This window comes from Eptatretus burgeri, chromosome 5, assembly GCF_056783735.1.
Source record: "Eptatretus burgeri isolate ZD-2024b chromosome 5, Ebu_testis_v1, whole genome shotgun sequence".
NCBI lineage: Eukaryota > Metazoa > Chordata > Myxini > Myxiniformes > Myxinidae > Eptatretus > Eptatretus burgeri.
This window is the reverse complement of record NC_140965.1, coordinates 24,987,359-25,013,855: the sequence shown is the minus strand read 5'-3', so window position 1 is coordinate 25,013,855 and position 26,497 is coordinate 24,987,359. Positions and strand designations below refer to the sequence as shown.

At 42.0% G+C, this 26,497-nt stretch overlaps 2 protein-coding genes across 4 annotated transcripts; one reads left to right on the top strand and one right to left on the bottom strand.

The window, feature by feature from the left end:
- The first annotated feature begins 335 nt into the window (after window positions 1–335).
- LOC147026093 (uncharacterized) lies at window positions 336–24,296 on the top strand. Of its 3 annotated transcripts, none has more exons than XM_085881147.1 (4): window positions 336–2,332; window positions 12,144–12,230; window positions 13,545–13,575; window positions 23,687–24,296. In XM_085881147.1, exon 1 carries the CDS (start codon window positions 738–740, stop codon window positions 1,791–1,793), a length of 1,056 nt encoding a protein of 351 aa, XP_085737273.1. In that variant the 5' UTR covers window positions 336–737; the 3' UTR covers window positions 1,794–2,332; window positions 12,144–12,230; window positions 13,545–13,575; window positions 23,687–24,296. The 3 variants fall into 3 exon arrangements, 2 of the variants coding, with proteins under 2 accessions (XP_085737273.1, XP_085737272.1); XM_085881146.1 differs by having other exon boundaries at window positions 23,682–24,296; XR_015058114.1 differs by lacking the exon at window positions 336–2,332 and adding an exon at window positions 10,149–10,174 and having other exon boundaries at window positions 23,682–24,296.
- LOC147026094 (uncharacterized) lies at window positions 8,161–9,933 on the bottom strand. The gene is made up of 3 exons (XM_085880289.1): window positions 9,754–9,933; window positions 9,421–9,621; window positions 8,161–8,945 (listed from the first exon to the last, which is right to left on the bottom strand). Exons 1-3 carry the CDS (start codon window positions 9,784–9,786, stop codon window positions 8,640–8,642), a joined length of 540 nt encoding a protein of 179 aa, XP_085736415.1. The 5' UTR covers window positions 9,787–9,933; the 3' UTR covers window positions 8,161–8,639.
- Window positions 24,297–26,497: the final 2,201 nt, after the last annotated feature.

Below are 26,497 nucleotides of genomic sequence, written 5' to 3'. Positions count from 1 at the left end.
TAAGCTTGGTTGTCCGGATGGCAACCATGGGGAAATCTGTTATTTTTGCGCAAATACAAGATGGCCGTCATCGACCGGGCTGAAAATATAACTTTTTAGGTAATGAACTTAAAATTACACATGAGACATCTTTTCCATATAATTTTTGCACGAGGAATCGATATTTAACCTTATTTTTGTGATTAGAAGTAAATTTGAGGTTAATGTTCGAGTTCCTGGCAATTGTTTGCCGGGTGAGATACATTTTGAATGACAACAAAGTCACTATTCTGACAACTGGACGCTCACATACGACATTAATGCGAGTTACTAATTGTTTTGTTTTTACAGATATGGCTGATTCAAGGTGCATTCTTCCTGTGTGTCATGGTGGAGGGGAATTGAAGAAATTCGCTGATCAAGGGATCAAGACATTGATCTCCTGTGCCAAAGCCCATGGAGATGAAAAGCTACGTGCAAAACTACAGGGCATTGTTGATGGTGGTGGTGATGCTGTTCGCATAGAATGTCACAAAGGATGCTACTGTACTTACACATCAAAACAAAAAATTAAGAGACTTTGTAAATCACAGAAAAGAAAAGCTGAAGATGATTGTGTTACAGTGACAACAAGATCTCGCACACAGGCAACAGGCAGTGGTGCGTTTGTTTACAAACGTGACTGCATTTTTTGTGGCAAAGAATGTTTACATGTTGATGACAAACATCCAGAAAGATGGGATCGTGGTCGTCAGTGCATGACTAAAGAACGTTTTGACAATGAAGGTAATCCCATCCCAACTATGAAAGATGCCATCATTAATGCTGCTGAGCAACGTAATGATGAAGTAGCCAGAACGGTCAAGTTACATATTGGATATTTGGTTGATCTCCCTGCGGCTGAGTGCAAATCCCATGTACGCTGTTTTCACAGTTTCATGACAGTCCCTAAATATGCTGATTTTCCAACTGGTGTTGCAGAAGAAAGTGCCCTAAAGAACGTCATAGAGCGCATGAATTGTGACAGGTCAAAGATGTGGAATAGCGTTGAACTGCTTTCCCTGTACTGTGATCTTGGTGGCAAACTCACTCGACGTGATATGTTTAGCAAACTAACAGACTTCATGAGTAAGGACGTTATGTTAGTTCGGGTAGATGGATGTGCTACCATTGTTGGTTTCCGTGAATCCATTGCTAACCATCTGAAAATGGTTAAAGTGGATGATGCAGATGAGAGGAGTATTGATTCTGTGGTAAGGCAGATCAAGAAGGAGGCAAGCTCAGTCAAGTACAACAGTGCCAATTATGACCTCTCAGAATTTACACAAGCCAACACAATCAAAGCAACAAGCCCAACTTTACTGAGGTTGATTTCAGACTTAGTGTCTGGTGGTGAAATGACCAAGAAATCTCTAAGCCTGAGCCAGTCAATTCAAAGTCATGTTACAGGTACCAGAAATCAGACAACATTAGGACTGGCTGTCAAACTACTGCACCGCCATGGCAGTTCTGATCTTCTAAAGCTCCTTCATGAACATGGGTTCACAACGTCATATGATGACGTCCTGAGATTCAGGAAATCCGCTGCTCATTTTCTCGGTGACAATGCTCAGCTTCCCCACCAATTCATGGGTTTGAGTAGAACTGTTGGCGTGATTTTTGCCTGGTTTGATAATCTTGATCTGCAAGTGTTCACGCCTAATGGTCGGCGCACTACTCATGTCGTCTCACATGAATTTCAGCAACCCCATCCTGCAGGCATTCTTGAGTATGGGCATGCTCACCCAGGAAAAAGCGACCTTATTATCCCATGACTCTCGAAGAAAGCTGCCCAGTCGAGGACAAGCAGCAGCTCATCAGGGAGCCTTCCTCTGCAGCACTACACTGGGCCATCCAAAGTGAACCCCCCTCAAGCTCATGGCATTACCTCCAACTGAGATCAATCTCTTCCTACATATTTTGCGTGCACATCTACAGACAGTACTTGCAAAATAAGCTGATCAGCAGGCCCCACCTGAACTTGACATTCCAAAATATGGATGGGACATCAGAGATGGAATCCCAGTGCCAGCAACTTCTGCTACTCCACCAGCCCCTTTGGACCTCATGGATGTTGTGCGGTGTGGATGCAAAGCAGAGGGGAAGGCCTGCAGTACTGCAAGTTGCAGTTGTCACCATGCAAAGATCTCCTGCACGCTATACTGCACTTGTGGTTGCAGTGACAAGTGCTTCAACCCACACAAGACTGTGGAGGACAGTGAAAGTGAAGTGGAAGAAGGGAGTGTCGAAGCAGAACTGGAAAGAGACGAGGATACGGAAGGGGACGAGTACAATGAATGGGAATGAACAATACGTAAGTTGTCTACTAGGCTCTATGTCCTCTGTTCCTAAGATGTCCAATATGATGACATGACAATGTGTATGCTTTCTGATTATCAACATACTGTTGTGAACCATTCATGACTTCACTTTTGCATTGGTGTTGCATAATTTTCAGCAGAAAATAGTCATGGACATTTCATGTGAACCTCTATTTATTCGTGAACGTAAAAAATAACCCCAAAATTGAATTCCTCATGTCAAAATCATATGGAAAAGAGGTATTACACAGGATTATATGTTGACCGATTAAAGACTTAGCCCCATCGTCTGACCTGTAGCGGCCATCTTGAATTTATGCAAATTACAGGAGTTCCCCAAGGTAGCCACCCCGGCAACCAACCTGAATTTTATTAATGGACCCATGTTAGTCCAAAACAATCATAAAACCATACACTTTCCACATCAACAAGATTGACAATGGAACACATAATAACGGCAAATGAACTATTAGTGGGGGTGTAAGTGGCAAGACAGTGCAGCACGTGTGGGTCGCATGAAGGGTGCAGAGGTTGTGGGCGATGGTGGGAGTGTGGAGTGTGCAGCTGGTGTTGGAGCTGTGTCGATGATGGGTGACAGACTGGGTGTGAGTGAGAGTGTGGAGGAAGGTGGGATGGTGGGCTGTGCCAGTATGGGTACTGTGGTTGAGGGGGTTTCAAATGGGAGCAATGGCATTGTGGTTATGATTGGTGCTGGGAGTGCTGCTGGTGTATGAAGTGATAGGAGTACTGTGAGTATACACGAGGATTGGAGTGCAGGTGACGTGGGGGGGGGGGGGCATTGGTGCCTATGAGCACAATGATGAGAAGGAGAGGGAAGATGGCCAGGAAGATTGTGGATGAGGGTATTGAGTATGTGGACTCCCCATAGAAGGATACGAAAAATAGTTTTATGCTGTTTTACATCAGCAGAGTTTGTGATATTGATGAAGTATTGGATGTTGGATTGTGAGCCAGGAACATTGATGTTGGTGTTGGCAGAAGGGAATAGTGTGGGGAAGGTCTGTTCAAAACCTTTGAAGATGAGGTGTGAATTTTTGCAGAAACATTTGAAGAATTTGGGGGGTGTGAAGTGTTTGTTTTTTCAAGGATTTTACCAAGGGTGCAGATTCCTGTAGCAGAGTGGTGGATGTTAAGCAGTTGTTTGAGAGGTAGTGTGGGGGTGAGGGGTTTGGGTTTGTAAATACAGGATGTGGGGATCCCTGTATGGTCACAGTGAGTGTATGCAGACAAGTGGCTGGCTCCTTGGCCATAGTTGCTGTGGTTTGTGGTTTAGTGATAAATCCAACTGGAGGACAGGAATTAAAGGCTACTGGCTTTATATGTGTGATAGGAAAGAGAAAAATGGAGGAGGTGTAGAAATCTGGGTGAAAGCCAGGATTGTATCAAGAGGAAGGCATGACATCAAGGAGGGAATTAATGTTGAGGATTCTGTGTTGATAGACATTGCAAGAAAAGTAACATATTTGTGGGATGCTTTTATAGGGCTCCTGGTGTAAGAGAATCGCAGGAAAGTGGGATACATGAAGAATTCAGAAAGGCCTGTGTCAGGGATAGATTGAGTACAGGGGAAAGGTCGAGAGAATGAGGATTTTGTATCTCTTGTCCAGGATTGATTCTTAATCCAATTTACAGAAAAGCTCATGAGGGGAAGTGAAGTGTTAGACCTATTTTAAGTAATGATACAAATATGGTGGAGGAGGGGAGGTGGGAGAACATCTGAGGATAAGTGACCACAGCATGGTAAGTGCAACTGCATTGTTGAGATGTGAAGTTTGCGATAGTGGTGCAGGGCTTTTGGATATTAGTAGGGAAAACTTTGAGGGTATGATAAGTGATTTGGGAGCCTTCGATGGGGTAAAGTTAATGAGTGGGCGATCTGAATTGAAAAATGGGCTACCTTCAAGGAGCAAATGTGTAGGGTGTAAGGTAGTTACAGCCTACCGTAAGCCTTGAGAATAGTGAGTTGCAAAGTTAGTGGGAGAAAGAGACTAGGATGGTTGAGCAAGGAGGTATGCAATGGAATTAGGATAAGCAGAAGGCATTTATAAAGTAAAGGAAATAACAAGATGAGAGTTCGACTCTCATCAGTATAGCAGTAAACAGGGACTAGTTAAGAAAATAACTTGGCAATCCAAAAGGGAATATGAACAAGACGTAACCATTTAATATTGTTGTGCGAACAGCCGTAGGGCATAAAGAGATAAGATAGACTAGTAATTTCATTAATAAACGTCTAACAATACTGTAAGTGGGTGATTTCTGTGTAGAATGATAGGCCATGTGTCGTTCGTTCAAATGAACGAATGAAGGAGCGAAGGAACGAACAACCTGGTCAAAACTTTGTATCTGGTGGGAAGACTGAGGCATAAACTGCTCTCATTTCCCCCTTTTTGTCTGTGTTGGTGTGTAGATGTTGTGTATGAGCATACAATTTCAGACTGTGTTGAATTCACTTGATGTGTTAATTGTCTAAATTGAAATATCGTCACTGTACACAGTAAATTAAAAGTGTTGCGCATAATCAATTTCAACTTTGTCTTTTGGATGTGAGCAGTTATTGGGGTTTCCTGCACAAATTTGTTAAATCTGACTTGACAACTGCAATGGATATTATTGTTCAAAATATTCTTGCAACAGGGTTCAGCAAACCTGGGTTCCTGACAAATCTTCCCAGCATTTGCATCTGCACATGCAAGTGTGCTGGACCGCTGATTCCCACTTCCCGCAGCGAAATTGTCGCCCAACACTCATTCTGAGTACATGCAGATCATTCGGTACCTTTGTGGAAGTGTTACACTAATTAGTGGATGCCGAGTTAACATCCTAGAGATAATTATGCAATGTTTTTTTATGTGATGCCATCAATATTTCTAAAGTGAAATTGGAAACTTTCTGATACATCCTGAGAAAATGCTGAGAGTTTTTAGAGGTGGAGGAAGGGGTTTCAGAACCTTATTTCGTGGTTTCAAAAATGGCTGCAGAACCTTACTGTCGAGAGGAAAGGCAGCATATTGTTACGAATTCGCGCCCGCCGGCGTGCGATCAGCCGCTCGACTCGAATGGTGGCCTCCTCGCCCACCGGAACGGACAATTCAGTCGTGACCCTCTCGGAACAACGCAGGAGCTAGTCATGGGTGTGGATTTAACCTCACCACAATCGTGCCAATTGCCCACCCGCGCAGGATAGGGTTGCTCGCCAAATTCGACCTACCTAAGTACCTGTGTGAGTGGTCGACCGGGTGATCATACCACGCCACAGGCCGACTCCGGACACGAACCGCTTAAGCGGTCCGAGCAGTGTTATCGTCGACCTTGACGGTTTCGATTAATTACCAGGCGTTTTAAACCCACTACGAACCCCTTACGTGATGCAAGATGGAAATTCAAACAAAGGAAAGGACGCAGTGAAATGGGGAACAAGTTCACACAATGCACATTTATTTCACACAGAAGGCACGTAAGGCACGGAAATACAGCAAAAGAAAAATGCACATAAAACACTTAAAACAATAGAAGCAAATGCAGAGCTACAACCGACTAAGACTTGTAGCATATAACCTTGTGTATAACCACAAAACATATAACCACAGCCATCACACTTCCCCCACACTGGTAACACACGGCAACACTTAAAACAATACTACTTGACGGACGGCGCCACCACAAGCATTTGCACAAAAAGCAAAGGAAAAGAAGTCACGACTTCCCTTTTCGTGGCCGGTGAGTCCCTCTCCCACGACCATCAGCGTGGTCGCGCCTGGCCCCGACCTCTCTCGCGGCCGGCGAACCCTCTCCGGCACTCCTCGTCCGGACGCGCAGGTCCACCTCACAACCGGCGCTGCCGCGTCTCCCGTCCGTGCCTCCGTTCACAGGTCGCTCGCTAAGCCACGAGCGCAGGACCTCTTCCCCCGACAAGACAAGCAGACAGGAAGCCTTGAAGCCAACTTCTCTCTTAGGAGACAGGAAGCCTCGAAAAACCAACTCAACTTTTTTAGGAGACAGGAAGCCTCGAAAAACCAACTCAACTCTTAGGAGACAGTAAGCCTCGAAAAACCAACTCCACTTTTATTAAGGTCCGTGTTGTCCGCCCTTTGTAGCGTGGGGCCCCGCCCTTCGCTCCGCCCCGTTTTCGGCCCCGCCTCCCTTCGAGCTTCTTGGAAAAGCCTCTCGAAGGGGGTGTGCCCTCTCGCTCTCCCTCCACCCCGCCCCGTGCGGGGGCCGGGGAAGTCAGTTTTTGGCTCAGGGCCAGAGAATTATTCCCCCAAAAAGAGGCCCCCACCTTTTCTCACCTTTGACCCCCAGCTCGGATCACACTTCCCCCACACCGAGCGCGGATAATTTAGACGGGAGAAACAGGTGGGAAAAGCCCTCGAGCATCGTTGTTGGTTTTTGTTTGTTCCTCGGCAGAGATCGTAACCGCACGGGGCTTACTGAATGGCGAGTGGCGAAGATGTGATAGCGTAGATGGTGGAGGTGGCGTGGTTGTAGTGTGGTTGGCGCTGTGGTGGGGATGGCGTGGTTGTTGAGATGCTGTTTGTTTGAAATAAAAGATAGAACACAAAAATGGCTAACTCAAAGCATCGCAGCCCGGATGGATCACATAAATTCCCTCTATACAACGGGTTTGGGCGAACTACACATGTACTTACAGAGATATCTCACCTGAGGGCCCTTTATGGTGTAATGCGAATTTCCACAACCGTAACAATATATTATTCATTTATAATGTAAGACAATAAGGCATTTTTTAAATTACGTAATCTGTCCTGGATTGCTCGGTGTGCATACACAGAAACCCCTGGTAACAAAGTCAGTCGGGACAGCCTGGACATATTTCATGCCTCCCAGATAAGAATTATGGAATGAAACGACTCAAGAACGTTTAAAGAAGCCAAAAATACTTGTAAGCTTACCTGCGAAAATTAATAGGTGTGCCTCTGCACAACGAAACAGTTGGAGAACTTCCTGATCAATTTTGGAATTGATACGTTACGGTCCGTACTGCAAAAACTCCCAGCGATGTGGGCTCGTGAAAGGCCGAATGTTCGTGGGGGGAGGGGCGGTGGGAGTGGGTGTTGTGGAAGTCGGTGTTGTGGGTGTTGTGGGAGCTGTGAGGGCATTATAAAAAAGTTCCTTTGGTTCCGGGGCCACAAGAGTAATTATCCTCGATTATTGCATCTTTTGGTGAAAGGAGAAGTGCCAGTGGCGTTTGTGTGTGTATGTGTGTGTTATAACCACAGCCACCGCGAGCAAATTATATGAACAGGAAATGATAGGAACCTGGCTCCAATCATCCATGGATATTTCTCGTATATCCTACATTCTCGTGATGTGTGTCAGATTTTCATTCAGGAACAGAACAATTATGTTCAACCATTTTGAAATTGCCACTCTTTTGTCGAAACGATACCTTCCAGCAGGCACTGCAGACCAGGAATGGGACTCTAAAGGCCAAAAGAACCCCCAAAGACCCACAAAACCCCCCATCCGACAGCATGCTACAAGAGCTTACAGCAGAACCCATATTCCGCTAAAGACTCCTCAGGGACTGGTGGTGGTATTGCCCCTGGCCGCCTGGCGGCTGCACACAGCACACCATTGTTGCAAGTTTACCTTCCATCTGACAAAATACAATTTATTTTTGTAAAATGATTTACTGAGACACTTTTGGTGGTGTTAAAACCCTGTTAATAAGTTAATTACTTTTTATGAACATTTCTCTCGCTCCATCCTCAGAATGGGAGCCGGGTTTGGGGGAGCTGCGGGGTGGACACATGACACTGAAAGGAAAATTGTAGTTTTGAGGTTTTTAATAATAAATTAATCACATAAATAATCCAAAACATAAATATCGAATCAGAATATAAAATATAAATAGAAATAAATACTTTTAGAATAAAATCCATGAAATGAAAGGCAATTCAAGTGGAGCTAAAATATAAGTGAACAATTTCTCTAAAAACAAGTACAGACATTGTAAACCAACATCAGTGTAAACAGGTTGGGCAGAGAGATGTTATCTGCAGTTAGAAACCTTGTATTGTTTCATTGTTTGTATTTCTTTTTTATCCAGACATCTCGGCTCAAGGATGAGTTAAACGACAGAGGGCAGCAGGTTCACAGTCTGGCAAGGAATTGAAAGGGGAACATGGAGACGAGGACATTGCACATGAGTTGATGAGCAATGGGAAGGAAATGGGCAGGAGGGGCGGCTCAGTGAGGGTAGAAGAGATCGGGGTAGTATGGGAGAAAGCATGAGTTGACGATGGACAGCACTTTTTAAGGACTGGATGAAAAAGCACGAGATGCCAGATTATCATTCTCTGAAGTAATCTCTTTCTGACCGTCCGTGGTCACTTCGATCTGTGGCTCGTCCATGGTCACTTCGATCTGTGGCACTTCTGTTGTCATGATCATTGGTTCTGCTGTGGTCCTTAGTGTTCCTGCAAATGACGTGAATGCGTCATGCAGGTCCCGCAGAATGACATAACCAGTCATGTCATGAACCCATTGTTTCTTTGGCATCTTCATATCGGCTGTGAGGTCGCCGTGAAATATACACGAGTTCTTGTTGTTTGCATTGAGCTGGGGAGTAAGAGAATAAAGGATTATTACACAGCCCATTGAACAAGTTTGATGAAAAAGGAACGTTGAGTACAGTAGTAGGCATGCGCCGGGAGCGGGGGGCTCAAGCTCCGCCTTCGGATTTGTGAAGTTTTCGGTTCCCATTTTGTGCTGTCGAGAAGTTCCCTGAACTGCACTTTACATGTACCCTATGCCAGCACTGATTGCCCATGAAATTGAGAACTAAAATGCCAAAATCGAGCTAGAAACAATTCGCCTCCAATACTGGTCAAATCAAAGTCATAAAGGTCGTACTGAGTGCTCCCGGGTCACTTAATGGAGTGTGTGCTCTGACCGAAAGGTACCCTGAACAGTGCTTCAGTGCCTATGCCAATACTAAGAGACACGTCAATACATGCATGCTCCGGTAAAGCACTTGGTCACAGCACGAATACGTGGCGCCAAGCAAAGCAGAGGACACCGAAATTAAACTCACAGCATGAAGGAGCGTACAAGTGTCTGTCTGCAGGATCTGCAGGTAGCGCGGAGGGTGAGGGTTCCACCCAACAAAGACCTGAAGGCGTGCGGCGAGCAGGTACACCTTTCGCGCCGGAGTTGAAGAACTATACGATGTCATGCTAGAAACTTCGTCGTCAACATTATATCTCCGGTGAGGGTCCCCCAGCCATGAAGTTGTCTGCAAAGTCAAAGTAAGAGTATATATTAGTCACTAAGAACCACAACCACAACCACAACCACAACAACAACAACAACAGCTGTTGTATAAAAAAGTCCATTATTATCGTTATAAGTTTAGCTGTCATCTCACGTATTGTTGTAAAGCTTGTTCTGACAGCCACATCAAGTGCGCACTGAGTCTCGTTAGACGATCTGCAGCTGGTACCGCCCAGATGTTGCTCACGTGACACACAGCGAGTACAGCCACAATCACGTGCCCTAAGGGACAAAGAGGGGAAGGACGTTACAAATACCGTTTACATCATCTATCTCATCCTAATGGTATCACGTTCCAGGATCAACTGCAGATAAAACCTACAAAGACTTTGAAATAAACAATCTATACCATCTCTTCGTGAATATTTTTGCAAAGAGTAAAGAGAGTCAACAATAAATCTGAAATAAATCATTTTATCCACTAATGAACCGTTGGTGAGTAAAGGTAAAAAGGTAAAGGCACCGAACTTAACCTCAGCTTGAGATGTAGTTGTACTCAGGTAAATAAGCCACAGGTGAGTAAATAAAATAAAATAAAACTGCAAGTAAAGGTAAAAGCAAAGTAAATTTGGTAGATTTTAGTTCAAGAAGAGCAAAAATGAAATACAAACTGTTGGTATAATAATTATGACAGGCAAATGGATAGAAAAGCATTTCTTACAATAAGCCATCTCTTAATGTTCAACAATTCTTTTCCAACGTGGAGTTCTGTCCTTGTCCTTCCAACCTGCTTTCTCTGTCTCTCCCTGCTCTGTCTGTCCCTTTTTATGCTTGAAGCAGACATCTGCACGCCCTTGTACTTTCCACCAAATACACTTTCGGACATTGGGAACTCATTCTCTCTCTCTCCCTCTCTCTCTCCATTTCCCTTCCTTTCGAGTTGTCCAGCACTTCCTCCACCGAGCAATTCCTCTCCCACACTGACTTTCGTTCTCAGAAGGAGAGCGATCAGATAAATCCCAAACAATTATAATAACCTTATTGCTATAAATATCTGCATGTGTATATGTATGCAAGGATATACATATACTATATATATATATATATAGTATATGTATATGTATATTTTAAAAGATGTATATGTGTAGATGTGTACATGTATATACGTGTATGTATATGGATGTATATGTATATATGTGTATGTGGATGTATAGATGTATCTATGTGTATATATGTGTATGTGTGTACATTTATATGTGGATGTTTTTGTATATATGTGTATGTATATTGATGTATATATGCGTTTATATGTGTGTACATGTACATGTATATATATATATATATATATATATATATATATATATATATATATATATATATATATATATATATATATATATATGTGTATATTGATGTACTGTGTATGTATAAATATGTGTATATGTATATATGGATGTATATGTATACATGTGTATGTATATTGATGTACTGTGTATGTATAAATATGTGTATATGGATGTATATGTATATGTGTGTACAGGTATATATGTGTATGTAAATGGATGTATATGTATAGATGTGTATGTAGATGTATAGATGTATCTATGTGTTTATATGTGTATGTGTGTACATGTATATGTGTGTGTATATATGTATATGTATATGTATATATATATATATATATATATATATATATATATATATATATATATACATATATATGTGTATACATGTGTATGTATGTACATGTATATGGATGTATATGTATATATGTGTGATACGTATATTGATGTGTGTGTGTGTGTATATATATATATATATATATATATATATATATATATATATATATATATATATATATATATATATATATATATATGTGTGTTTGTGTATATGTGCACAAATATAGATATATGTATATGTATAAATATGTGTATGTATATTGATGTATATGTATAAATATGTGTATACGTGTGGATATATATATATATATATATATATATATATATATATATATATATATATATATATATATATTTATTTGTGTAAATATGTGTATGTGGATATATATGTATATGTATACATGTATGTGTGTATATGTATATATGTGGATGTGTGTTTATGTATATTTGTGGATGTGTATGTACATATGTGTGGATGTATGTGTGTATATGCATCGATCTATCTACGAGTATATGAAGAGATGTGTGCATGTATATATGTATGTGTGTTTATGTATATATGTGTATATACATATGTATGGTTGTATGTGTGTATATTCATCGATCTATATATCAGTATATGAAGAGATGTGTACATGTATATGTGTATTTGTATATATGCATAGATCTGTACATGTGTAGATGTGTGTATGTATATATATATATATATATATATATATATATATATATATATATATATATATATATATATATATATATATATATATATATATATATATACAGGGTCGGACATTTATATCTGACAGGTTTATCATCATTTTGGCAGAAAGCAGTTTGAGCGTCACTAATATTTTTCTTACAGTGTTGCAGTTGATGCCTGAAAGTTTTGAATGATGCAACACTATGACCTACAGACGAGAAGTTACCTGCATGTCTCGAGGAATTGAAGGCAAGCATCACTGCAACCATCCATACTATTGCTCAAGACATTTCATGCAGTATTCAACAATATGCTGATTTACTGTAGGGAATGCCACAATTCCAATGGGGCCTATTTGTCTAATGTAATTTTTTTTAACTGTGTTGTATCTCAGCATCGTCTCTATCGTGTCTCCTTTCGAACTATGTGCTATATGTGGTGTTTCTGATGTTCATTAATTTTTTTACAGCACTAATAAATGTGTCAGTATTAATGCCCCACCCGATTTTTTTATATATATATATATATATATATATATATATATATATATATATATATATATATATATATATATATATATATACATATACATATACATATATATATATATATATATATATATATATATATATATATATGCACACACACACACACACACACACACACACACACACACACACACACACACACTTGGATTTGATTGTGTATATAAATAATTATGATGGGTTATTTGGAAATGAACAGTTTTGTAAATCATCATATGCATAGTACCATCATATGTCTTATGCAGGACGTCCAGTACTGTTGAGGAGTCTCATGGCAGGGACTATACCTTGGGTGGTTTGCCATTGCCTTCACAGAGGTAGTCAGGATAGAAGTTTAGAATGTTTTCAGGATGTCAGCTACAACTCGTTTACTCCTCATCGAATCACTGCCAGCAGACAGGACATCCGGCTTAACATGGATCCCAAGGAAGGTTTGCTCAATGATGCAAAGCACCAGGATGAGAGTTTAGAGTTGGATCGACAATCGAAACCGCACCGTTTCCTCTGAGCCATCCTGCGGGATAATAAATATAATGATCCACATAATTGGGTTTTATAGTTTTCTCAAATGAATAGCTATCTGCAGCACCAATGGCATCACCTGGCATGAACGAATTTGAACCTGGCAATTTAGGAACGAATAAAAGCAATTTGGCCCATATCTTGGCACAGGTGACTTGTGCCATATCTACTTCACAAAACTTGGATAGAGCTAATTATAGAGCACGTCCATGCGGAGAGTCAGCACACAATGGCCTGCTCTTTTCAAAAAGACTTTTGACGTCCCACAACAGAAATGCAGACGAGGCAGTTGTATTTACATCTCCATTCCTCAAACGCCATCCTCCATGATGCAGCATTCCCTGCTGGCACCTCGACAGAACGGTGTTTTTAAGTTAAGTCACGAGACCCCGTCTCGAATGAAGGGGACGGATAGACCGCTTGAGGGCGAGCGACCTGTATATACCAACTGAGTTATCCTTGGGAAGTTTCTGAGTTGCTGAAATTTCATTTGCAGAGACTCGAGAAAGATGTTCGTGGGAAGGTTGGTGAGTCGTTACACACACACACACACACACACACACACACACACACACACACACACACACACACACACACACACACACACACACACACACACACACACACACACACACACACACACACCTTCATCGGTTTGCCTTGGAGAATTCATTGTTTGCTTGGTGACTATTGATGATGTAAAATGTGTCTTGAGATCGATGGTTGATCATTTAATCAACCCTGATGGTGAATCAATGATAGGACACGATTAACGTGTATTAGTTACCATAACAGCTTCTCACTGTTTAAATGGATTAGTCAGGCTTTGAGAGGAAGAGCAGTGAAGATCGATGTGAGAATAGCTCTTTATAGGAACTGGTTCTGAATCATTGGGTCCATTTAATAATGAGGGTGTTACGGCCAGGGGTTTTCCCGCCATGTCTGGTGACATGTTCGTTGTATGTTTTTGTCTGTACGAGCTATATTTATCAGTCGTACAATCTTCAGACCCAAAGGACCTGTACACAATGGATTTCCCCTTTTTATTAACATTGTTGTTGTATATTATTATTATTATTATTATCAATGTAAATATTGATATTTGTTAATTATTACAGTATTTAGCAAAATGATAACTTTTTCTTATAAACTTTACAGGCTTCAATGTTATATTTTAAATATATTGTATTTCACAGTCTCCACGACTGCTGAAGATTGAAATGAATTTTTTGTGCCCAGGGCCCCCCAAAAGATCTGAATCCGCCGAGGGCTCCACCACCTCCCTTCCTGGTCTTGCACACTCTGCTCTTTCCGTGCTTTGTTACCCCCAGGTTTCTGCAGGGCTCACACGGTCCACCATCGACCCAATTCTGGTGAAACTGCCTAAATCCCGGATCACTGCTCACCTCTACTCATTCGTTCCTCTTTTCTTCCACCTCCTCTTCAATCTCATTCTTCCTTCCAGGTCTTCATGACAGCCGTTCACCACCATCTCAGATCATCCCCAATCCAAAACCTTCTGTATCCATCTTGTCCATCTCATGAATCCTCTCCTGCCCCTCAATCCTCTCCATACCCATTGTTTGTCCAAGTCTGCCTCCATCTTGACCTTCAACTCTGCTATTGTTGTCCCCCACTCTTTCTTTCAACTGTTCCTTTTGTCCTGTGTGTCTTGATCCGTTCAGTGTACTAATTCCAGCTCTTCCATGAGCCTCGACTATGTATACAAAAAAAAATCAGGAAGTGAAGTGAAACAAACATGCCAGTCAAATCATTATGGGTTAAATCAATATGGTGGCCAACATTGTCACGCGCACTGATGTGGAACTGTCTTATTATTGAATTCCCTATGAAGGAGAATTTCTTTTATGCTGTCATTTTGTTATACATCCTTCAATTTAAATACGATAAGGACAGATGGGTTGGCAAGTTCTAAGCATCATTCCCCAAAAGTCCACGCTTCCCACCTTATGATTTTCATCGATTTCGCAAACTCAAAGGACAACAGCCCGGACTGACGTCAAATGTACGTGTAGCAGGGAATACATTGTGAAAAAGTGACGTTTCAACAACTTCCCGATATCTTTCGATTTTCTCGATTAAAAAGTCTCTGTCAGCCTTGAACTACCCTGTTTAATTACTTCGTGTTAAATTATCTCATTAATTGGTATGAGACACAAAGGTCTAATCAATGGTGATGGAATGGCAACGGAAATGTAACCAGTGGTTTGATACGTGCTTGGTCGATCCCATCTGAGCACTTAGCTCAAGATGCTGGACTCCCAGGTTGAAATCCTATATAGCCTACCATATGAACTTGTCCATAGTCCACGAATGTCTTTTATAACTTGTGAAAAACTTACAATGATGTCTGCTGATCTCGTCTCATGTTTGTAGCTCCCTCCATGAGCCTGAGATCACGATATAAAAATAATGAACAATTTGAAAAAGTTTTCCACGAAAAAGAATGGAAAGAAAAAGGGATAGTGAAATTACAGAAACACGTGATTAATCTTTTATGCCTTGTTCATGCCAGCAAAAGCAGGAAAACGAAACAAATCTCATTCTCCAACAACACCCACCATATGTCAACCTTCTCGGTCCCAGGACCTCTCCCGGCAGTGACCGATTCTCAGTTCGAATCCAGAGTTACCAATGAATCTCAGCAGAAGATGCGGAAACTTTGCTGTGGGTTTCGGTTCGTTTATGTGGTCATAGCGGAGTGCCGCAAAGCTGCGGTTACTCCCATGTAGCTCCTGCTGGCGGTATGGTGCAGGTTGGCCATTAATAATAGGGAGAGAATGAACGAGACAGAACAAAGAAATGTAATGTGGCGTGTCAGCATACCTGTGGCTGGGATGACTGCATGGGAGTTATATCAAACACGCAGAATCACGAGGTGTTCTGTCTAATACTGGTTCAGTGTGTGTCGAAGGAAGGGCTGGGTGTGGATATGGCACAGTCATTGTGTGGCAAAAATGATCGAAGTATGTTTAAAAAATATATACCCTTGTATAGCTGAGCTCTAAATTACCCAATTAGAAGCCCATTAACTTCTGTGTCCAATATTCATTTAAGAATGCAGATAATAAATGATAATAATGTGCTTACGGTATATATATATATATATATATATATATATATATATATATATATATATATATATATATATATATATATATATATATATATATATGACCCAAATCTACATTTCGTCCTTGCAACACACCCAACCTGTCCACCAAATTTCGTCCGAATCCGTCCACAAACAGACAAATGAACAGACAGGGTGAAAACATAACCCCCGTCCACCTCGGTGGGGGAGGTATAGTGAGATGCGTGCTTTATAACTGCGAGCAGTTACTCAGGGGCCCAAGCCACCCCGCTTTGATCGGACATGTGACCCATGATTTCATTGGTATCAAACTTGTTTGGTTCAAACATTGGTATCAAAAAGCTTCTAATTGATCATATAAGGTAATTTTTCCGTCCAATCTGCCGGGCCACATGACCGATGACATTTTCATGTTCAAACATTTATCCTCATTGGTAGGTGATGATATACAGCTCTTAAGTTTCGCATATATTGGTTCAGCGGTTTGAGAGAAGATTTAAATGTTTTAGCTTGGATTCAACGTGGCTGCCAGACCATGTGTGACCGATGACATTTAAATTTTCAAACTATATCTCCCATGTCTAGTATGTCATATGTATGAAGTTTCACATCGATCTGGTAAGCAGTTCTGGAGAGGTTATTTTAAGCGTTTTTTTGTTTGTTTTTTCAACAATTATCTGGCTGCCAGACAGACCACGTGCCCAATGATGTCATAAATTTAAATCTCTCGACAAAATTATTAGCTGGGAGCATGAGCTAACTGGAGAGACGGTGGACATACCCACACAATACACACCTCTGATGCAAATGGTGAAAACTGGAAGGTGCAAACGGCTGGATAAGGAGAGCAACAAGCAACACCCAATCCCAAACACCACATCCACATGTGCACAACATGCAAAGAGAACCCCCAACACTCGCACAACCAACACCTTATCATGCCCAACCCAGACACTAAACCAGCCGTCTTCGTGCTCCGGAAACACAAAAACAACAAGCGCACACACACGTGCTCACCCACACATATACAACACCAGATCACATGTAAGTAAAAACAAAAAAGAGCAGAACACCCCATCAATGATGTGATTTAACATTTATTTTGCTTTTGCAAAATTAAAAAAGAAGGCACTCCTCAATTTGACCTCAAGCACCAGCACGTGACTGGAAATGAGCGATCGTATCGAAATATGAACCGGACACGTACCGAGGCCCAGGGTCTATTTGGGCCTGAGGAAGCCGGCTGTGAAGCTGGTGAAATGTCGCCTGAGACCGGGTCTGCTGTCGCTTTTTGCTTAAATGAATTCGCGGAGTCGATCTAATTTTTACTTTTGGTTGAAAGTGCCTTCTTATTCTTTAAAAAATGTGTAATCTCCACCACCCCGATGAAACGGAAGACCAAGAAGGAACCCAAAGAAGTAAAGAGCAAAGATGGAGTCATCACGAGGAACATGGATACGATTCGGGTTTCAGCCGCTACTCCACAACCCTCAAATCCATCTCGGTGCAGCTAAGTGAGACTCACGGAAAAATTGCTGCAATAATTCACTTCTCGAGAGATAGATCATGAAAAAGAGGAATAGAGAGCAAGATAGATGAAAGAGAAGAAGAAGCAAGAATTGGAATGAATAAGGAGAATTGTGAAAATAAAATAAAATAATTAGAAAGGAATGTGAAAGGAACAAAGATGTCGGGAAGAACCCAGACAGATAGATTTCAGAAGTTAGTCCCCAGGCTCAAATGCAGCAACATGTACAAAGCGACCAGAGACAGTCCACACAGCATCAGGATATGGTACAAACATAATGAAATGGAAGACGAAGAAGAAATATATATATATATATATATATATATATATATATATATGTATATATATATATATATATATGTATATATATATATATATGTATATGTATATATATATATATATATATATGTATATATATATGTATATATGTATATATATATATATGTATATATGTATATATATATATATATATATATGTATATATATATATATATGTATATATATATATATATATATGTATATATATATATATATATATATATATATATATATATATATGTATATGTATATATATATATATATATATATATGTATATATATATATATATATATGTATATATATATATATATATATATATATATATATATATATATATATATATATATATATATATATATATATATATATATATATATATATATATATATATATATATATATATATGAGCCTGGTGTTAGCTTAGTGGTTAGGGTGGCGGCTTGGGATCCCAGTGTCCTGAGTTCAAGGCCCGTTGGCTGCTGAATTAACACCAGGGGGTTGACTCAGCCTGTCATCCTTCCGAGGTCGGCGAAATGAGTGCCAGTGTACTGGTCCCGGTGTATACCCCGGTTAGAATAGGTGTACCATATCCCTGTGTGTCGTAAGAGGCGACCAGGGTTGGCGTCAGGAATGGCATCCGGCCATAAAACATTTCCTCAAGAAAAAGCCAAACCCCTGCACAGCAGGGAAAAATGGCTGCAAAAACGGTCATATATATATATATATATATATATATATATATATATATATATATATATATATATATATATATATATATATATATATATATATATATATATATATATATTTCTCACAGCCACCCATTCCAATGTTTTCACATTTTTATGCTACCTGAGTTTATCTCATGATGCTTTCAAATAAAACTTAATATGTGGAGTCCTCACAAACTACTCCAAAGTGATAAAGCTGAAAATGCAGATAAAATTTCAAGAGGTTAGATCAGTGATCTTCACTATGTTTTTTGAGGGGGGCACTTTTGCCAATTGGACATCAGTGTGAAAGCTGCCTCACCACCTGAAGGACTCCATCATGGCTGCTATTAGACCCCGCCACCAGTATTCTTCTTATTTGTGGTTAAGTGGGCTGCAAGCATACTTGTTTGCATACTGCCATCCACTGATGGAGTGATGTTACTCATGTTTCACATTGAAACACTCATTTGAAAGCATTGGGTTAATTTGAAAGCATTTATGGTGGATTATGATGGTGTGTTTTCACATTTTTGTATTCTTGACTGCACATCAAGGGGCCACACTTTAGGCCACCAGTACTTCACCGGCCATGCAATGACAAACGGGGTGAGGTTAGCAGAGAAAATCAGATGATTCTCAGTTGCATAAGTATTCAAACCCTTTGTCAAATTAACCCTCAGTCACTTCAGGAGCAAATTGTATGTTTGTAAGGTTTAGAAAATAAGTGTAATAGGTTTCGCCTGAATGTAATCAGTGGTTTAACTTCAAAATTTAACTCCACCACTTATCTAAAGAGTTTTAAGGTGAAACTCACTTGGTCAACCAACAAGGCAAACATGAAGACAAAGGATCTTTTCAAGCATGTCAGACATGAAGTGGTGGAGAAGCATTATCCAGGAGAGGTTTTTTTATTTTTATTTTTAATATACATGCTCTTGGCTTGTGGAAGAGCTATGACACAGAACAAAATCAGAACACAACACAACAAAGGGAACAGCAAGAGAAATGGGAAAACACCAACAGCAGGACAGAGGGAGAAAATAGATGTGGGTTTTTTTTAGATGTTTTTTTAAAATGCAGAAGCAAAATTTTGAGATGGATGTGGAGTGGTTTAACAGGTGTAGAAAAGATCATGATTTTGGATGAGGAATGATGAGATGGTGGATGAATGGGATCGAAGAGAGTAGGGAAGGTGGTTCCACAGGTGGGGGAAAAAGGAGGAAATAAAGAGTGCAGGTGAGCATTGATTCTGAATTTTGGCAGTTTCACTAGGACGGGGTTGGTGGACCGCGTGCATCCTGAAGATATTTCACTGGCGGACCGCGTGCATCCTGAAGATACCTGTGGGAGACAAAGCACGGATAGGACAGAGGATGCAAGACCAGATATGAGACAGAGGAAGACAGAGAGACCACCGACCTGTTAGGGATGGCAAAGTGATCAGCCCATAGACTCAGCTTCATTGCGAGATATTCCAATAATATTGAAGTCAAGCTTAGCAAGATGTGAGGAATGGGAGACAGCCCAGAGGGGAAAGTAGTACTCCATTCAGCTGCAGATGAAAGTCTTGTAGGTGGATTGTAGCTCAGGTGTGCCAAGGAAGAACTTTGCATGATGGAAGATGCCCAGTCGGCATCTGGTTTTGGAGGCCAATTTTGAAATGTGGCTTGCCCGAGAGATATCATGGCTGAGAGTTCGACCCAAGAGTTTGAGTGACTGAACCTCTTCGAGAGTGTTGTTGAGAAAGTAGATAGAAGGGTTTGTGGTACATTCCTTTCAGAGAGAGAGAGAGTGAGTGTGAGAGATTTCTCAGGCTTGAAAGACCTGTTCCAATTGTTTGACCGGTTTGTGATTTTGTCAAGGTCTGAGGAGTAGGAAGATGCTCCTGCCTGTTTGTCAGAAGGATGAGAGACCTCATGGCAGATAGTGGAGTCATCAGCAAAGAGATAAGGAGGATATTCCAGAGAGAGTCAGTGAGATCATTCATGAAGATTTGGAATAATATGGGGCCTAGAACACTGTCTGTTTCGACTTATGAGTAACTTACAAGTAACGTGTGTTGACGTGTGTCAACGATTGCGTAACGTGCCTACAACTTATGGCCAGCGTATGCGGAACGTGTGTCATAGCTGAGTACGTCGAAAAATTTTCAACATGCTGAAAATTTGTCGACGTACTCGGCGTACTACGACATATGCCAGCGTGCTTCAGCGTGCTCTTAACGTAGACAAAACTTACCCAGAATGTATTCGACGTGTGCCAGCATTTTAGACAAATTTTTCATACGTCGGCATACGCTGGCTAAATCGTCAAGGTGTGACAGGGCCTTTACAGGGGAATTCACGCATTGCGTTCATCCAAGCCCATCCCTCGGAGCACTGCAGTGAGAGCAGAGAGTGGTAGGCTCTTGACAGAGGAGTCTGAAGTGAAGGCCTGCTGGGCCTGTTACTTTGAGCGGTTGTACCAGGCTGATCCACCAGCTGTCAAGTTGGACGTCAGGGGTGTTACAATCTCTGTTGCTGACCCTCCATTCAACTGTGGTCCACCTTCGCTTGTGGAAACACGGGCTGCGGTGAACCGGTTGACAAGGGGTAAAGCTCCAGGGATCTGTGGCATCCATGCTGAACTTCTCAAGGCTGGTGGAAATGCTGCACTCGTGTCGTTGCATGCAGTTTTGTGCTCTGCCTGGAACACAGGCATCATCCCAACTGACTGGAAGAGGGGCCTTGTTGTTCCTCTCTGGAAAGAGAAGGGTGATCGCCAAGACTGCAACAACTACCGAGGGGTGACGCGGCTCTCAGTGCCGGGCAAGGTCTTTGCTCGGATAATTCTTGTTAGGGTTCGCCACCATCTGCTTGAGCACCAGCGTCCAGAGCAGTCAGGCTTTACACCAAAGAGGTCAACGATTGACCGTATCCTTGCCCTTCGTGTCCTCACCGAACGCAGACGAGAGTTTCGGCAGGGGCTGCTTGCAGCCTATGTTGATCTCTGTAAAGCATTCGATTCAGTGAATCGGGATGCCCTCTGGAGTATTCTTGGTCTTCGTGGGGTGCCACCAAAACTGATCGATCTGATGTCTGAACTCTACTCTGGTACTGAGAGTGCTGTGAAGTGTGGTGGTACCATCTCTGACTTATTTACAGTTGTTAATGGAGTTCGTCAGGGGTGTGTACTGGCCCCCACACTTTTCAGCACTTGTATGGACTGGATTTTAGGGAGGATGTCGGAAAGATCAAGCTGCAGTGCATCGTTTGGGAATGTCAAGATCTCGGTCGTTGATTTCGCAAATGATGCAGTCATCCTTGCGGAGACTTTAGATATCCTTTTGGGGGCCCTCGAGGTGCTGAATGAGGAGTCGGAGCCGTTGGGATTACGGGTTTCTTGGGTCTAAAACTAAGATCCAGGCTTTCAATGACATCTTGGATGCTGCTGTCCTGTCTGTGCCTGTTTGTGGTGAGGATGTTGAGGTTGTGGAGAGATTCACTTACCTTGGCAGTGATATTCATGTCTCTGCTGGATGTGAGTCAGAGGTCAATAGACGTCTGGGTCGGGCCTGGGGAGTCATGGATTCACTGGATCATGGGGTGTGGCACTGCCGGTACCTGTACGGCTGGACGAAAGTCCGTGTATTCAGGTCCTTGGTGCTTCCAGTCTTGCTCTATGGATGCGAGACTTGGACTCTGACCAAAGATCTGAGACGGAGACTTAATTCCTTTGGTACCAGGTCTCTTCGGAGAATCCTTGGCTATCGCTGGTCAGATTTTGTGTCCAACGAGCGGTTGCTGAGAGAGACTCGGATGAGATTTGTTACCTGCATGGTCCGTGAGCGTCAGTTGTGGCTGTATGGACATGTGGCTCATTTTCCTGACGCTGATCCTGCTCACCAGATTCTCTCAGCGAGTGAGTTTCGTGAGTGGAGGAGGCCAATGGGCCGACCACGTGCCTCGTGGTTGTAGCAGGTTGACCAGCATCTCAAGGAGATGGGGATGGGCCTGGCATCTACCTGGGGGATGGCCAGACGGAGGCCCCTGGAGTACTGGCGGAAAGTGGACGCAGCGACGCGCTGTTCTGGCACATGCTCCCATACCTGACCTGACCTCCTCACCAAGAAACCTGGTGGAGGAGTCGGTTTAGTCACCCACAGCCCGACCATGAAATAGGTTTATATGGTACCTCTGGCAAGTCACAGATATAATCTGGCCTGACCTGACAAGAGCCTACCATGGGCAGTGACTCCGAGAGGGTGGGGATGTCGCACCTGGGAGCCTACTGCCACAGACACAAATGGCAAAACATTACGTTGGGTGTTTGCCAAGGACAAATTGGTCAGATTTTGATGAAGACCCGGATTCGGATCCAGATACTCGAATTTTTAAAGAGATTCTTCATCGTTGAGAGAGAGGGCCAAAAACGTTATATAGCACGATATTTCAAAAAGTTACAGATGGATTTGGACGAAACTTTGGGGAGACGTTGGGTTTGTGACGAGGACGAATTGATTCGATTTTGGTGAAGATCCGGATTCGCGTTGCATTGGTTTTTTTTTATTTTCTAAAAGATTCTTCACCTCTGAGAGATATGGCCAAAAAAGTAATACAGCACAATATCTGAAAAGTTTGTGAATGGATTATAACAAAACTTGGTGGATGAGTTAGTTATGTGATAAGAACAAGCCAATTACATTTTGGTTCATGTCCTGATGAGATCTGGTCTATCAATGGGATACAAAACGTAAAATGTTCAGCCTGGTTGAGGTCTGCGCTCTACCGACTTTCATTTCTATTTGCTCCACTCTTTGTTGTTGCTCCAGTCGCCTATATGTGATGTCCCGTCACTTTTTCCTGATCATTTTCACTTTTCTCCCAGTGATAGTCCCCATTGACCTTTAACTCTTTAACTCTGACCCTCCCTGTCAAAACCACTCATGATGTGTTCCATACCGCAAAATGCCTTGCTAGTATAGTGGCAAAAGGGTTTCATGTGTACCAGCAAGGCATTTTGCAGTATGGAACACATTTACTGCAGGAACAAGGTGCCACACAGCAGCACACATCCAGAATCACCTCCGTCTGAAGGAGACAATGGACCACAGCTTCCTCCCCAGGCACCACAAAGTCCTGACATGACGACAACCGAACACGTCTGCGAACCTGGATCGCGAGCTTTGGTAAAGCTGACTTCCATCAACCAACAAGCAAGAGCTGCAACAAAATCTACTCCGCCTTTGGTAAAATGTGGGTCAAGCTGTCAGGCACAATATCATCCATTTGATTCTTCCATGGGTTCAAGACCTGTATAATCCTAATGGTCATGCTACCAGATACTAATACATATTATGTCGTCCCTTTGATTGTGCTTGTATTACAGATAGTTAAAAATCAAGTTTGTTTACACATCGACTGTTCATTGTGTTTCCGGCAGGACACTGTATGGTGTCGGGAACCCAACTTGACAACTGGGTAGTCCTTCCCATGTATTGCTGCATTTGGTCTCATTTTGAGTGTGATGTTTATTTACAAGAATGGGAAACACAGAGCTTTTCTATACTGTAATTGTGTTCAGTAAAGCTTGCTAAAGCCTTCACTTTTTTTTATGGCTCATATAATCGCACACTCATATGAAATGTGTCAGTTCTTCTTTTCTTTTCTTTAGCCATACTGGTGAGTCACCATTTTTTTTTATAAAAAAAAAAAAACAACCACATAACGTTCCATGGGATTTCCTCATCTTCCTCCTCCAACAATATCTTCCATTTCTTCCAGAGCGCACTTCTTAAAGTATCCTTTATGTCATAGGATTATGTGAAACGCAATGCGGATGAATTCAAAGTTTGTTTCACCAAAAAGGAAGTTAAATGGACAACAAATTGAGGTTTCTTACATCATTTGAAGAAACAAGCAAAAACAGGGGGCAATTGGGGGAAAGACTGAGAAAGACACCATCGCGGAACCACGAAGAAATCTTTCATCCTTCGGGGTGGTTATTTCAACATGTGCTGTGAGATTTTTCAGTGACTCTTGTTTCACAGAAAATAAACTTTTTTATTTCCAATGGAAAAAAGGCAGAATTTATTTCACATAAGTCATTTGATCCCTGCGACTGCTACTACCGTAACTATTACTATAACGGCAGCATTTGTTCCCAGCTTCTTCTGGGCTCGGCTGAGGAAGGTATTTGCTCCAAATCTTTCACGAACCCGCTGGCCAGACCTGACGTTCGACTGAAGGTGACAATTGGGCAGGATTATTCGAGAAAGACACCATGGAACCTTTAACGTGCACCGATTGATGCCAGTAGATGGGACGCCCGGTTTAACGTTCGATGGCTCACCCTAACCCATGTGACACCATGGTGACAGTTTACAGCTGGGTCTACATTCAAAACCAGACTAGATGACTCACGGGTAGCTCTTATAAAGCTATGCTACCAACCGTGACGTCTGCAACGCAATAACTGTAATGAATCCTTGCATCATTACATAGGATTTCATGACGTCATCATGCGCTTATCTCGACAAGAGAAACAAACTGATTTCAGTTTGAAAACTTCCTCGATTATCAACACGTTGCGCAAGACTTTTGAAACATGCAAAACTATATTACGTTGGTCCGATATTTCTGCTTAACTCTATTTTAAGCATCATGATGGATTGATGGTCAAATATTTCTGATTAACTATTTTGGGACCGCCACTGGTAATATGTAACCCAGTGCTACCTCCCACATAGTCGGGTTGTCGGCGACTAAACCGACGCACCTCGCTAGCTTTGCTAGTGGGGAGGATGACTGTGACAGCCAGCCAGGACAACAAACGACACATGACAAAGGGCAGTTGAGCTCCCTTGAGGAGCCAATGGCCATCCATTACAGAGATCCATCCATCCATCTATTGGGGACCAGACTCTGTGCAGAGCGTCGGTGCTGCCTAAGCAGTCTCCTTGGCTAGTGGGCACAATCCTGGACGGGTCGCCACTCCGACACAGGATACCAGCATGTTGGCACACTCATTTTGTCGACCTCGGAAGGATGACAGGCAGAGTTAACCCCACCTGGTATTAATTCAGCAGCCATTGGGGATTTGAACTCGGGATCCTGAGAATCCCAAGCTCACTGCCCTAACCATTAAGCCAATACCTAGTATATGACAGAGATGGTGTCTCCTTAAAAAAAACACCCAACGGGGGTAGTAAAAATTTTAATTTGTCCACCTGGCTGAGATATCCCCTCCTGTCCAGTGGTCCTGTGAAGAGGTTTCCTTATTTCAAGACTGGATGAAGATTTTGCCAGTTTTTCCTCTTCTTTTTCTCTGTAGCCCTTCACATTGAGTGGTTCTCAGCCTTGTTTAGAGCGAATTTCAATTTTTCTTTTTTAAACTGCTTTAAATTTGGAAATTGGTGACATCATGATCCACAAATGCAAAATTCTGCGGTGGTCAGGAATGTCGAACGTAAATTTAGAATTACTTTAGTCCTACATAGAAAACAATTGAATTATATATTGTTAAGGAAAAGGGGTTCGATTCACCACAAGGGGGACTTCTCGGACCCCCGGCCCTGCAGGCCACCACACCGCGGACAAGTCCATGGCCCGTTGTGTTGTAAAGCAACTACGGACACCGATTGATAACGCCAAACCTGGCAGGATCCTCACTCTACAACACGTTACCTTTTCCAGTGGTTTGGCAATGTCAATTTGGGTATGTATCCTCAGTGCGCACCCGTCTATTTATTCGTACAGCCGAGTGGAACCGTGAATACGCACTGGTAATTGTGGAG